This window comes from Pterocles gutturalis, unplaced genomic scaffold (assembly GCF_000699245.1).
Source record: "Pterocles gutturalis isolate BGI_N339 unplaced genomic scaffold, ASM69924v1 scaffold10103, whole genome shotgun sequence".
In the NCBI taxonomy this organism is placed as follows: Eukaryota; Metazoa; Chordata; class Aves; order Pterocliformes; family Pteroclidae; genus Pterocles; species Pterocles gutturalis.
Window position 1 is genome coordinate 1 of NW_010120476.1, and position 15,666 is coordinate 15,666.

General features: G+C 36.8%; 1 protein-coding gene across 1 annotated transcript; it reads right to left on the reverse strand.

Moving 5' to 3' along the window:
* Positions 1-7,240: 7,240 nt before the first annotated feature.
* On the reverse strand, positions 7,241-13,712 carry SREK1IP1 (SREK1-interacting protein 1). Its single transcript, XM_010076916.1, has 4 exons — positions 13,646-13,712; positions 11,046-11,186; positions 8,856-8,934; positions 7,241-7,430 (listed from the first exon to the last, which is right to left on the reverse strand). Exons 1-4 carry the CDS (start codon positions 13,710-13,712, stop codon positions 7,241-7,243), a joined length of 477 nt encoding a protein of 158 aa, XP_010075218.1.
* Positions 13,713-15,666: the final 1,954 nt, after the last annotated feature.

The window sequence follows — 15,666 nt, forward strand, 5'->3', positions numbered from 1 at the left end:
GGCCGGAGGAGCGGAACTGGAAACTTCACCGGCCGTTAGCATTCATTCTGCAGGTCATAGCCTCCTTTGCTTCAGCTTTTGTCTGCCAGTCCGCAGCGCCAGGCCTTTCAGGAACTGCCTCTGTGCAGAAATTATTTCGGTAACTTGTCAAAGCGCTTCTTTGCAGGCAGAGCCACAGCGCTCCATTCGCCTGACCGGGAATAGGCCTCCTGTTCGGAAAGGCTTCACATGCAGCTCTTGGCGACTTGGCCTACCTACTGTCCAGCTTCAAGGGCAAGAGGCAAGAGAAGAGAAGGAGCCATCTGTTTCTGCTCCCTCTCAGTCCTGAGTTCCTTCAGTCGTTGAAGAGATTTGTGGCATTATTTTGGGATGTTTGTGGTCCTGTTTAGTTCCAGGACCTTGAAGGCACTGACTGACAGACAAAACCTTATCCGTTACCAGCAGAACCTTCCTTTTTTGCTTCAAAAAGAGTTGAGCCAGGCTAAATGCAGGTGGACAGGGGACATTTTCTAGTCATTACAGGGTGGCAAAGGTTGAAAACAGTCTTTAAATTGTTCCACAGATGAATCATTTGTCCTAAATATTTTTTTTTAGGAATTTTAGGAATCTTTTTTTCTGAATTTGTCTACTTCCTTGTAGTGTTTTGAAAATCTCAATTACTGCTTCAGTCATATCTCAAGTAAAAGGTATAACTTTACTCCTTAGTTGGTGATTGTACCCTCTAAGGTGGTTTTTTTTTTCAGATTAACCTGCTACAGCTGCTGTCCATATCTAGCCTCATGTTGCCCATCTCAGACATTTTTCATTTTCCTGTCTGAACTCATCTAGCTTTGAATTATTTGTTTCTTCCTAATTAATAATTGAGACTTCACCTTATTTCCTATTATCTGTACATTTTATTTGTGTGATATTTATATCCCTTCTATTCTTCTTAAGCATAGTTAAGTACCAGTAGTAATGGGAATTCTGGAGTCCAAAAGACCACCTTGTTCTACTTGTCCAGTATGTTGTTGTCTCATGCAACGGCATCTTCGTTTGAGCCATTATATGTACCAAGCTCCCTCTTTCAGCAATTGTATTCTTGCTCTTCTGGGACTGTGGTTCTTTGATGTGTAGAAAGTTTCTGCCAATTTCCATCTTATATTTATTCCTAATACAAATTTGTTTGCATACTTATATTATCTTTTAAGTGCTTTCTTTGCTGTTACTTACATCTTAGCCCCTAATATTTAGGGATGACTATACCTGTATCAACTTGCATTTTGCTAATTGAAAAGTCAGGTTTTTCTAGTTTCCAGCAAACATGCCTGTAGCAATATCTTTAGAGTGAAAATGCCTTCCTCCTTAAAGACTGAGTAAACGACCAGTTTTCCTCTGAGTTCCTTCAGTAACAGTTTACTGAAACAAGACCTGGTTAAATGCACTTACCAAATTTAAGAGGGGAAAAAACGTAGTAAATGAAGGCTATGTTTAGGAATACAAAAGATCTGTTTAAAGCATCCAGAAAGGGCAAATAATAATAATAATTTAATAATATGAAGTGTGTGTGTGGGGGGTGTTTCACTTGTATTAGGAACCTACTCATTTTTAGCCATCAAATGAAAAGTATATATACTCATATACTCCTTTCACAACAGAAGATGAACTCTGCTTCTTCTTCCTTTAATTTACTTGGCTCCTGTATTCTCTGCATTAACTGGGAAAATTATTTTTTACACATCTGGGAAAATTTAAAGAAATCATTTGTACTGTCAGCATTGAAATTAGGGTTTTTCATCTTCTCTGTGCTGCAACTTAGAAGAAAAGTAATAAAAGCTTCTGAAGCTGGTGCAGGGCGGAAGGGGGAAGAGAAAGTTGCTGATCCCAAGAGCAACACTTTTGGCTGCCTTTTTCCAGACTCAAACCATTAATCTCTTTCAGTCAGGAAAAGATAACAGGAACAGCAGAAACAGCAATTGCACATAGAACAGAGTTGGCAGATGTTCTAGAAAGAGAGGATTATTTAAGAATCAGAACACTTCAGAGATTTGAAAAGGTTTGGCAAAGCGAATTTGTAGAATTTAAATGTAACAGATTTCCATAAGGAAGTCAAGGTTATATATCTAAAAAAAATTATATATCTCTATATTTCAAAGAATTAAAACTCTGCTTTTTCTCGTTTGAAATAAATATTCAAGTTCTCATCAGTAAAAATCCACAAAACCACTTTTTTTTTGTTAGATTTCAATCTTTTATCCTTGTTCCAGTACCTTGCATTCCTAGGTCTTTGCACAAGCAACCTAGTCTCTTAGGAAAAAATCTTCATCCTCCTCATGTTTCCTACTTCTTTTATTCTGAAGTTGGGTTTAATACAAAAGGAACTTCTTTAATTTCAGTACTTCACTAGAGAGCTGGTGTGAACTGAGGAAGAACCTCAAAGGGAAGCTTAAGCATCCTGTAGTAATTGTTTGGCAAGTTTATCTTTCTATAGCAAGCCATCATGTACTGGTTATCTAAATACAAAAATAAAATTCTTGAGTCAAGTGGCTGTCAAAATACAGATAAATAAGGATTAATTATTCTTCTTCACTGTACAGTTTCTCAGTGGGACAAATATTTGGCTTACACAGTAAACTATAAACAATAGTCACATTTTGAATACTAGGATTAGAGTTTAAGTGAACTCTAATAAATAGCCTGTTCCTATTAACAGACTTTTTTCCTTTATTACTGTTATTTAAACTACAATATTTTAGGAGAATATCTGCATTCCTAGGCAAACATTTCTTTGGATCTTCTTTCTCAAATATTTTATCATTCTTCTTTACATAAAAATATAACATATTTTTGACAGGAATTTTAATTTTACTCTGCTGGATAATCATTGGTTTAGACTGCTTATATCTTTTCCATCCTTGTACTTCCATTTCTCTAAACCCTTTGGTTTCTTCGTTCTTGTACCTCTTCTGCAATTGCTTATTTTCAGCTCCACCACCTTATCTTGTATTCTTCTTTATCCCCTAAATTTGTCTTAATGATTGTTATACTAGAATTTCTTGTGAACAGTTTCAATGTTCTGGCATTTTTATTATAGGAGCATTTTTGGCACATTTTTCTATCCATGCTTGTTCTTATTTATTTGTAGGTTAGAATCTCCATTAATGCCCTTCTTGGGTACTACTGCCTTGAGGCAGGGGAATTGTGGTAAAAGGAACCAAGTGTGTGCTTTCCCTAAGAGTCTCTGCTGCACAGTAATTCTGATAAGATAGGTGAGTCCCCAAGACATGGCAGAACTACTAGCTAACAACCTCACTGCTGGCTCTACTGTGGAGACTGCAGGACACTACTGAACAACCAGTTGAGTTAAAAGGTGTGTGATATTTAAGATTCTGTTCTGCATACATACAGATTGTGCCCTTTTTTGACTGTGGAGAGATGATGTGAGTAACTGGAAAAGGTGAACTGCTGAAAATGCAGCTCAGAAGTTCCTGGAACTGATCATTGTGTTAAACAGACAACAAGGAGCGTGTCAGATTGGTTACTCATGATACTCCTGGGAGTGACCTGCAGCTACGACTTCCTTTGTTGTTGTCAACTGTAAAAGCACTGAGTAAATACAGAGTTCAATATGCATTGGTTATCTCAGCAGCTTTGATCTCCTTAAAGATCAAACAGTTAAGGGTACTCAGTGTGTTCCAAGTTCTTAGTTAGTCACTGCAAACTTTTCTAGCTATAATTGCCTTGTTGCAATTCTTAGCTGTATTATGATTCTTCACTGTGATTTATTGCTGAAAGAAAAAATTAGACAAAACCTTTCAGTTATAGAGCTGTCTAACAACACTATATCATTCAGAATTTATTTTTCTTTTAGTTTTAGTTCTACCTCTTGGGTACCTGTGGCCAACAGTTTTGTTTGTCCCTCAATAACATTCTGTGATTCTGTGATTCATTTATGCACACTTGCAGAAACAACACACCACTGAAGACAGCTCAGAATACAACAAAATAAGTATCTGGCTAACCTGCAGAACAATACTCAGGAAAAACTCCATAGTGTCTCACATACTGAACGTGAGAATGGTGAAGCTGTTATTTTTTGTGCTGTGAATGTGTACTTCCTTTAGCTATTTGTAAAATAATAGGTTGATTCAGCTTTGATTCAGTTAATCCAGGCTTTGGCGAATTTCGGAGCACAGAGGCTAGTCCCCAGCTGGTAGGTGGATTACAGTTAACCACATTTTTATTCTGCTATCTGGGAAAGAAGACTGAAGGAGACACCAGGTATGAAGTTTGTTTCCTGGTGCCTATTGATAGAGGTTGATTTGCATTTCAGAGTTTATTGTAGGTTGTATGGAGGTTCTTGACTATTCATTATTCTACCCATTTGGCGTGCCCTTGCCTTCATTCTTTTCTTCATCTCCCTCAAATACTATTCGGATGCATTATTTTTGTCTTTCTTTCTGAGACTAGGAATTTAATTTTGTAACTGAAATAACCTGACAGGGAATGACAGTCCTTGTTTGTACTGGCATCACCTTCATATTGTAAGATCTTTGGTGCACGTTTGCAGGCATACAGTCAATATCTTGGGCCTGTACAACAGCATCAGTTATGTCAGCCATTGCCCTTGAAAGTGTTATTTGTGAAAACTGAAGCTAATAACAATTGCTAGAAATGAAAAAACAGCTGAGTTTAATATTAGAAGTTTTGTGTTGATACTTAAATCTGCTGAATGTCACTTCTTTTTCTGGAACCAGAGTAGGCATTTTTGTTCAAGCTGAGACTCAGGTGAACCAATAACATTTGTTACAACACATCACACACATTAAAATTATGGCTAAATCTAATATGAAAAAGAATATTTATTTTCATATCACTTTTAAAGATGAGCAAACATTAACTTGGCAGAGAACTGTTCATTGCAGCATCTCCTTGATATACCAGTGAATATATCTGAAATCTTGAGCATTTTGGGCAAAATCTCTTTACTTTAATGTATATCTTTGTAAATAAAATGGGAATATGGCTTGAAAAATAAGCTGACACATTATATTCTCTGTTACATAAATGCATGAATTGACAGAATAGTGATATTTAAATTGTTCAAATTATAAAAGCCTTTTTCCAATATAAAAATCTTATGTACGCTAGTAATAAGTGGCAAAACATGAACATGGAAATTTATGCCTTACACTATTGTACCAAATACTGTTTAACTACCATAAATAGCTGCTGTAATGCTACATGGAAGGTAATTGCACTATCATTTAGATAGGTAATCTAGGGGGAAAAAAATCACAATGAGTTGCATCATAAGTTGTGGTTTGATTAAATATTTCCTTTGGCAACTGTACTGGCTTAAGTAGCCCACAACTCCCCTGCTGCCCTCTACAGAATGACTGGCTCAGAGAATTAACCCAGTGAAAAACTAAGCTCTTAACAGACACAATATCACTAAAGAGACTAGAGTGAACAGGGTGGCAGAATCTGTTAAATTAGTACTTATGAAAAAAAATGTTCTTTATACTGTGCACAAGTATCAGCTAATTAAGGAGTCTAGTCTCTCTTCAGTTATATTATCCAAGCCCATTCCAGAAATCACGATATACGACATGAAAAATTAGATTGGACCAAAGCCAGTAAAGAAAAAGAGCAAATGCAAGAATTTTACCATCTTCTACTGAGAGACCTACATAGAAAATTATAGGTCATTCTCTTCACTCTGTGGCTGCCGTGAGTATATTCATCTTTAATGTTCCCTAGCAGAGCATCTACGGCACAAGTTGCCCAAGAAGAAGCATACTGGTCGGAGACATGTTTGAAGGACAGAGTTAAGATCTAGGTATCTCACTTTCAGGCCAAATGCAGTAACCATTAAAATATCCTAAAACATTTTGTACTGACTCAATGCTCTAACCCACTGTACAAAACATAGGTAATGGGTATTACTGTTAGGAAACCTAGGTGTTGCTCTTCCTCATATTTTGACTCCCATGAGACTTACACTGCAGCTATATGCAGGTGCTCAGGTGGAAGCAGTTCTGTATCTAAGCAAACAAACCCAAAACCACATGCATGAAGAGCATTTTCAAGCAGCTATAAAGGTAGGCACTTCGAGGTTTAGGCATATTTGGGGTAGGACTATACACCTAAAATCTGCTCAGTTCAAAAGTATCAGTGTGTCTTGAACCTGTATCCTACCACAGTACAAGACATGAATTGGATACCCCAAGAATCCAGTTATAAAATTTTGGCATGCTTAACGTTGCTCCCAACAGCAAATGGTAAATTTTACTACCAACTTCAACATGATAGATTGCTTACATTCCACGAGAGGTTGGTTTGTTTGTTTTTCAACTTTGCAATGGGAATTTTATTAGAATGAATGGAGGCTTCACAATTGTCAGTCTTTGAATTTCCTGTTTTGGTTAATGTAGGCATTAATCACCACACACAGTATTAACATGGTTCTTAGAACTTTGTAAACAATCTTGCTGGACAGTCATCTAGTGTTAGGAAGAGGCACTTTTTATCTAATGTCAAAGATGAAATGGCCATAATTGTAAAAGAACAAAACCTAGGCAGAAAGAAAGACTCTTGAAAAATTAAATGCTTTTACTAGCTTTCGTTCCTTTTCAGCTTGTTCACGATGATCCTGCCAAAAGAATGTGTACTTGTGTTTCACAGTCTATGACTGGATCAATTTTAGATTATTTTAAAGGAGCAGTCTCTTTTAGCTTCTCATTGCCCATTCTTTCCCTTCTCCAGACTCAAAGACTACTTCATATTTGCACTTACTGATTAATGTATGTAAGTAGAAAATGTTATGCAAAACATACATTTATTTAAAGGATAACATAATAGAAAATCTCACTTGAATTTCCAAATTTGACTTAACCATTCTGACATTAAGCATATTTAAGTCCAGATCTTTCTACACAAAGACTTGTAAACTGAAGTTTACCATATCCTAGTGTAAAGGATTCCAAACACAATTAGTCACAACTGAACTAAGAGTAAGACTGAAAAACTAGTTAAACTTGCATGGTTTAGTACTAATAAACTTGAAATAGAAGAACAGATTTTTTTTTTCTCCAAATGGTCCATTTAATAATTTGAAGCACTGATATTTGCAAATAGATTTCTTAAAAATATATATATATCTCATTTTAAAACAACAGCATTGCAAAGCATAAATAAACTCTATTTGAAAGGAAAATAATCTTCTCTGCAGAAGTTAATGCAAAAATAGACCAGCACCTCAGTCACTACTAGAACTGTCTGAACTGTCAGAAGATGAACTTTTTTCCTTCCGTCTCTTCTTTTTCTCCTTTTTATGATGTTTTCCTTTCTTAGATTTATTCTTTTTTTCCTTTTTCCTTTCTTTTTTGTGTGATTTTTGTTTTTTTGACTTTGTCCCATCCTCTTCAGATGCACTTGATGAGGAAGATCTAGTGAAAAAAAAAAAAAAAACAAACCAAAACCAGATTGATACCTAATTAAAGTAGGAAAATGCTATAAGAATAATGTGGGGTTTTTATATTTCAGTATTTATACAATGTCACAAATTGAATTTGGTGTAGAATTCACACAGTAGCATCCACTGGAAAGCAGTCTGCATGTCCAACTGAATGATGACTTTTCTAATTAGACTACTGTGCCAGAAAAGCAGTATGTTACGGAATAGGCAAGTTTTGTGGTTTTCAACCTTCAATAAGAAAAAGACTACTAGTACGGACGGAAAGAAAACTGAAAGCATGACAGTAAGATAAGAGCTTCCAGATTTTAAAATATCACATGATCAATAACAATGCTACAGTAATGCCTTCAGACAAATCTTAATGTATTTATCTCATGCGAAAATCTAAGAGATACGACAAATTTGGATGCTCTTGCAGCTGGTAATATTGGTCTCCAACCAGCAGTGATGAGTGATTACATACATACAAGAATTAAGATGACAATCAAATGCACTATTACTACACTCAAGAGGGCAGTTTTGTGCTATTATTTACATGATTAACTATTAATTATTTGCACATAAAGACCACAGCCAGCAGGCTGACTCTTTTTTACTGTCTTCATAGTTAGAAGTTAGAACTACACTATGTAAATAAGAAAGGGAAAAAATGCCAATACATCCAGTGTTAAATCCTGTTTCTTTATTTCTGAAAAACATCTTATTGTGGCCTCCAAATACACTACACATTTCCTAGGTCCCAGTGCAGTTCCTGGGACATTGTCTCATCAACAGTCCTAATGACAAACTAGTCTAGTCTCATCTCAAAAAGTCAGTCTGCAGGCCAAAACTGAGATTCACAATAAATTCAGGTATTATGACATTTTCCTTTGAAACTGGAGTAACTTTTTTTAGGCTCCTACAACAACAGGAACATTAAAATGCAACACATGCTAAGTAAAACTACAGAAGTCTTCCTTTAGATAGTTACATTACTGAGAGCTTGTGTGTACACACAGGGAATCTTAGGGTCTCTGAACCGCAGGGAGGCTTCTCCATGAGAGGTAAGCTGGAGACTAACCCCATGTACCTCCTGACTCTTGTTCTTTTCCCACCACATCTTGGCTAGTGTTGGACAGCCAGAAGGGAGCATTGCTGTCTCAGATCTGCAGAACGCCAGCTTGCTAGAGCTTTCTAGTCTTCCATGGTCCTAGTTCCACAGCAGAAAACCTGTGGCCTAACCATACTCAAAGAACAAACAAGTTCTCACTGGAAAAGAGGACATTTTTCAAATCAAAGATGTATTTGCAAATAAAGTTGCAGCAAAAGAAGCAATGTTTTCTGAGAAACAACCCAAACACTAGAAATATTTCTTAACTTCTGTTTTGAAATTAGAATAGGTGTGCGATTGAGTTACCTTTTCCTTGGTCTCTTTAATTTTGGTTTTTCTTTGCTTTTTCTTTTTTGTTTCTTTTTTTCTTCCTCCTCATTGAAATCTATGGATAAAAAGTTACAGTTTACAAAATACTTGTCTGAATTAAGATCACCATCAAAAGAGTGGCTTCAATAGCAATGTAAAGTTACTACAAAATTCTTGTTAAAAGTTTTTATTTTCCTTCCTCCAAATTCTGGTTTAGTATAGTAATTTAAGAAGTATTTTGCAGAGTAGCAGAACATTTTACACAACTTACATTCTAATGACTTTGATCTAAGCACTAAGGATGAAGGAAGGCCCATAAAACATAGCAAAAAGTTGTGAATTTTCCTATATGTTTGCATCAGTTTTAGGTTTTCATATCCATTTTCCTGTATTTTAAAAGACTTACCAAAGTCTAAAAACAAGCCATTTAACTAGAATGGAGGAAAAAAAAAAAAAATTCCCTTAGGCTTAGCTGAATTACTTTCACAAACCCTCATTTCACACTTCACAAATAGCTATGCCATAACTGAGACACATTTGAGTTAACTGTCAATAAACTGTCTACAAAAGTGTCAGAAGAGTCACTCCTCACTTGGTTCCTGCCCTAACACTGTATAGTATTGTATAGTATCGTCACATTCAACTTACATGTAATGTTTTTTCACACTGGATGTAATTTCTGATGTTAGACTTTTCTATACTAGTTCAAAAAGTATTTTTGAATTCTCTGAAATGCAAATCCATTACATAAATAGGAATGACAATGTCAGCTAACAGGAAATTACTGACTTTACAATTTATTCTTAAAACAGATATCTAATTTAGAGCATTTCATCACACAAATAACTTTCCATTAAGTCTGCATGCTAGTGCAGTTATTCATTTACCACCACAGATAGAAATTACTGGTCTGTACATTCTGGAGCAAAATTTGAAAGAATTCAATATGAGTTACAAAAAGCAAATTACTTTTGGAGCAATTAAAAGTGATAAATAAACAAGAATGTTTGAACAAGCACTCAGTATTTTTTTTTAAGAAAGCCATGCAAAAATCTAAGTGCAAACAACGTAAAAATGTTGAGAAGCTGAGGCCACTTTAAAATGGCAAAATCCTGCCTAGAATATTGACATTTAAAGATACATATCTATTTAGAGTACACATAGCAGCCACAGTTTGACAAAAAACATATAATAGTGTTATATTACACCATCAAGTAAGCTGTTTTTCCTGCAGATATCCAACTTTAACCAGTTCAGGGCCAAAAAACCCCCTCACATTCTGAAGTACATAATAAGTGGGAACAACTTTTTCCAAAGAGACTTGTTCCAAGAAAGGACTGCTGCAGTACCAATTCAGCACTCCTGACAAGCTGATTATCCATTTCTTTTGAAGTCTTCCAGCAAATTACAGGGTTCTATCTATCCCTTCTCCTTCCTAAACAGCATCTCTATTAGGAGCTGAATGTCCAAGTCTGGAATGCAAGAGGAGCAGAACAGAATAAAACACGATGTTTCAAAGGGCAGAGTGGAAGAACATTCATCCATTTAAAACATGCTATGGTGGAACAACCTTCCCTTCTTACCTAGGGGAACAGCCTCTTTGGAGTCCAAATTCAAATGAGCTCAAATAGCTGCTAAATAGTCCACCTGACAAACAGTTAATGCTCAGACTTTCCAAACTGAGAACAGTACTCCAAATATCAATGTTTAAGCTCATTTCACTGTTTCAGTCAAAACACTACTTAGAAACTGGAGAGAAATTCAGCTGTCATACTTGTCATAAATTTTAAGAGATACTGTCAACTTTAAGATGCTTTAACTACATGCCATAATCAAAAGATTCACTCAGAACATCCATGTCATTTGCTCCTAAGCAGCTTCTTAGTAGCAGTCTGACAATCTTCTATTTGGGAGCCCTTTTTGAGATTTTTCAAATGGGTACATTATTAATTTCCTGTGACAGGAATTAATAACAATAATAATAGTAATAGAAATAGTAATCAGAATGTGGGTGTATCAAATCTCTGAAGTCTGAACAAATTAAGTAAAAGACCTACTTTTAAAGCACAGTCTAAAAGAACGAATAGTAGTTATCAAAGAGGATAAAAATCACAGTTCCAGTACTTCAGAAGACCATGATCAAATTTGCTCTTTAAGAAAAAAAAAAATAAAACCCCAAAACCTTACTCTTTTTTTCACGCATGGCTTGCAATCTCTGAAGTTCTTCCTCCTCACTGTCTTCACTGCTAGTGCTGCTAACATCTAAAACAATATCTCGTTGAGGATCTACTCGGAGGAAGTTTCGGCATTCAAATGTCAGATGACCCGCTGAATAAAACAAATATTCAAAAAGAAAAACAACAATTTACCAAAAAATAACAGAAAATAAAGAACATCCATTTCAGTATTACTCAGTTTTGAGAAGTGAAAAAAGGCTAGGCTGCAATCTATGAACAAGGAAGGAGAAGGCTCACTTTGAAAAAGCCTCAAAGAATTTTAACAGGTTGTGCAATGGTATTCCATTTAATAATGCTTTATGACCTCTCACTTATTACTGTTAATTTTAAGATTTTGCCCTTCCTTTCTATTTTTTAAGGGTCTCAGATCCTTCCTGAAGAAATTACCTAAAAGCATGAAGTGAAATATTAAAAAAACTACAGCAACTGTGTTACATTGCTCTTTTTGTCTCCCTCTAATGAAACAGAATAATTCTATTTGCTTATGAGAAATAGTCTTTAACCACCAGTACATAATACTGACTAAGTCAAGTACAAAATACTTGACTAGTATTTTTAGTTTTCTAAGTTACATCTCAATAATCATCACAAGGTTAGAAACCTTATGCTGAATATACCTATCAGAATAATAAAGAGAAATAAAACAAATTGAATAAATTGTTTGGGAGAAACTAAGCTGAAGACACAGGAATTCTGGTAGCAATTGAAATAAACTCATCTGCTTCATATCAAAACACCTACATCTTGGAAGACAGAGCTTTTCAGAACATAAATACAGGTTGTGTGAGTTGATTACAAGTTTCCTTCTCTTCCGGAAAGATTCTGATACTTACTGCATGTAGAAATGAAGCACTAAATCTATACAGATATCCATGTTCCTTTGGAAGAATAGATATACAAAGGAATTCATTGACAAAATTTGATGGAGACAAAGTCTACAGTGAAAGAATGAAGCAAGCTTTTTTCCCCTTTCACCCCACATAATGCTCATTTTAAATAGATTAAATCACTCCATTAGAAGTTCAACACAATTCACTGCAAAACAGTGGCCACTCCTCCATTATTCTAAAAACAAGAGTTAGTGATTAACAAATTAAAATCTTCACTAGGACCAATCTCCATTCATCAAGAGTAGCCACAGACATGCTTTTATGATCAGAGGATAATCACAGAATGGTTTGGGCTGGAAGGGACCTTAAAGCTCATCGAGTTCCAACCCCCCTGCCATGGGCAGGGACACCCTCCACTAGACCAGGTTGCTCAAAGCCTCATCCAGCCTGGCCTTGAACACCTCCAGGGATGGGGCATCCACAGCTTCTTTTGGCAACTTGTGCCAGTGACTAACCACCCTCACAGGAAAAAAATTCTCCCTAATATCTAATCTAAAGCTACACTCTTGCATCTTAAAACTGTTACCCCTCATCCTACTGCTACACTCCCTGATAAAGAGTCTCTTCTCTTTCTCTCCTGTAGGTCCCCTTTAGGTACTGGAAGGCTGCTATAGGGTCTCCCTGGAGCCTTCTCTTCTCCAGGCTGAACAACCCCAATTCTTTCAGCCTGTCCTCACAGGGGAGGTGCTCCAGCCCTCTGACCATCTTCATGACCCTGCTCTGGACCTGCTCCCAACAGGTCCATGTCTTTCCTGTGCCGAGGACTCCAGAGCTGGATGCAGTACTCCAGGTGGGGCCTCACCAGAGCAGAGGGGAGATTCACCTCCCTCAACCTGCTGGTCACGCTTCTTGTGATGCAGCCCAGGACACAGCTGGCCTTCTGGGCTGCAAGTGCATACTGCTGGCTCATTGACCAGCACCCCCAAGTCCTTCTCTTCACGGCTGCTCACAATCTATTCTCTGCCTAGCCTGTATTTGTGCTTGGGATTGCCCCACCCCACGTGCAGGACCTTGCACTTGGCCTTGTTAAATTTCATGAGGTTTGCATGGGCCCACTTCTCAAGCCTGTCAAGGTCCCTCTGGATGGCATCCCTTCCCTCCAGCTGTCAACTGCACCACACAGCTTGGTGTCATCAAACATGAGTTAAATGCTAACTACAGAACTTATAAGTAGCAAAATTAACTGTTTCTTGAAATATAGTATGCACAAAGAAGTATGTTTTCTTAGTGTAGCAGATCATACATATTTTGAATTATATTTTCTTTCAAAATAGATTGGACATTACTTGAGCTGAAATGCCTAAGTTTACAGTGAGACTCAGAAGAAGCACAAATGCTAATCTCAGTAGATATCAAAGACTTCAATTGAAAGTCTCTCAAATAAATGCATTGCAAATGTAGTATATATGAATACAACAGCATACTATTTTTTTCTGAGAATCTTGAGGGTTTTCAAAAGCAGCAATAGGTGTAAGGAGGCAGAGAATGAATAGGAAATAAATAATAATAAATATGGTAATTTAAACTGACAAATGTCTGAGCAACAGGGGAAAACATTTCTCTTGTTTTGGTTTGGTTTTTGTTCCCTCCTCAAAAGGCAGTTCCAGCATCATAAATTGAAGAAAACACTGTAACTTCATACTGCTTCCTACAGACTTACGGTAGCCGCATTTCTTGCAGCCTGCTCTGATGTTATCCTTATTTCCACCTGAAAGAGAAAATTCCATCAATTAGGTGATGCTAAACAGAACTCTCAGGTTTCTTTTACATCTGGCTTCACAATGTCAAGACACAGACAAGAGTGATCACTCCTCAGAATACTAAGTACACCAAGATCTCTTAAAAAAACTTACAGAAAAGCAAACCAGTTTCTATAGGTCACTTTTCTGTGCAGTAATCAGAACAAAGTTGGCTAGTATAAAATGCTACAGATTACTTAGTTTAACCTAACTTATTGACAAATCCTCATTTGATTTATTATGACCTTTCAATTATAATTTTAACAAGTATTCCACTTCTCTGAAAGCTTATGCAATATGTTCCAGCATGGACAAAATAACAGCTGACATTCCAGTGATCCATAACTGTGTTCAAGTGTACTTATAAATTCTAGCAGTTCATGGATGTTGACAGACATTCACTGGAAACTCTGAAGTAATTTATATTTTAATTACAACAACTGTCTTAGAGAGGCAATTAAAAAACCAGAGACAGTCACTTCCAAAAAGTGACAAAAGACAGACAAGCAATTAAAGAAAAAAAAAAAAACCTAAACAAATTGCTAAATTATTCTGAATCCAAGCAACATGGCACCAAATGCAAAGAATTAATGGGTGCATGAAAGCAAATGTGGAGTAAAGTGAAGAGAGTAACAGAAAAGTCCATAGATGCTATGCAGGAAGCAGGACCACACCAGTGTGAATTTTAGCTACAGAAAGTGTGTGAATTTCTCTTATGAGCCCACAGTTAGGTTAAATAGACATAGTAGGACATGACTCGGAAGAGACCTGCCCCCAAAAATAGATCAGTCTTATTTTTAATTATTTGAGCCTATTCATAATGAAAGTCACAACTGAATTTCCAGAATCAAAGGGTGGCCTTCTATCTTCTAACTGAATAGAGTGTGAAAAAAACTAATGACTTAAACACTTACATAGATAATTGATTTAAATAAATAATTAAGAAAACAAGAAATCCATGACAGAAATTACAAACCAGAAAAGGAGTAACATTAGCTCCATGAATTTAAACTTTGATTTACTGAGACAAGCACGGTCTTTAGAAAATTCTACTCAAAATAACAGAGAAACCTTCAAACCTTCATATTCTGTGCAAGGCATGTCAGTACAGTCATGCACCTGCTACAAATTCTCCTGTAATACATGCAGGTGCCATTTGTCAGGATTTCCAACAGAACCACCCAGTAGATGACAAGAATATTGTCACCAAATACTCCCACCAAATTTGTGAGACTGAAACATTATTATTATTTTTGGCTTTAAATAATAATGTGAGACTTGGGGGTTTAGACTAGAGGAAGATTATTAAAAGCAAACAAATTACCATAAACTTCCTTTTCTTACTCCCTTCTTACCAGGTGTTAATCCTCAAGAAAACTAACAACCAACACAGCAGCAACCATCATTAAGGACCTAATTCACTCAGTGGAGCACAAGGTTGCAAAAAAAGGCTTTGGAAACCTCTGCATGCTAACTTGAGATGTCTTCCTCAAGAAGGGGAGCAAGCTTGTTAAGGTCTTCTCTTAAGAGAAGCTTACCAAAGCTCAGGCTTGTTCAGCTGTCTCCAAATGAACACTCATGTTTCAGGATCAAGAAAAAATGATGGAGCAATGGCCATATGTTTGGCTAACACAGATCTAAACACCTTGCAAATAGCACAAGTGTTTCTGCCTGTCCTGTCTCGCCATCGTTCTCAACGGGGCTGTTTAAACAACCACCGAGTGGGACACAAACGTTAATCCTGGTCAAAAGACGAGGAGGAAAAACAACTCTAACAACAACCATTCTTCCGATCTATTTTTAAGGAAGGTGGCTTACGCTGACAGACGACAGCCGCGGAGCACTGGGCCACCACTCACACAGAACACCGGGGAGAGGCCCGCAGGCCTGGAAGAAAGCTGCTGCACGGCCGCGCTGCCAACGGCCGGCCTGCCCCCGCCAC

Bases quoted from the DNA above. Each gene is read 5' to 3' on its own strand.
- SREK1IP1 (XM_010076916.1), bottom strand. From the start codon at position 13,712: ATGGAATTTTCTCTTTCAGGTGGAAATAAGGATAACATCAGAGCAGGC. The intron at 11,187-13,645 runs GTAAGTCTGTAG...TGTTTTATTCAG, and splicing joins CTGCAAGAAATGCGGCTACC to CGGGTCATCTGACATTTGAA. The intron at 8,935-11,045 runs GTAAGGTTTTGG...TTTTATCCATAG, and splicing joins AGCCATGCGTGAAAAAAAGA to ATTTCAATGAGGAGGAAGAA.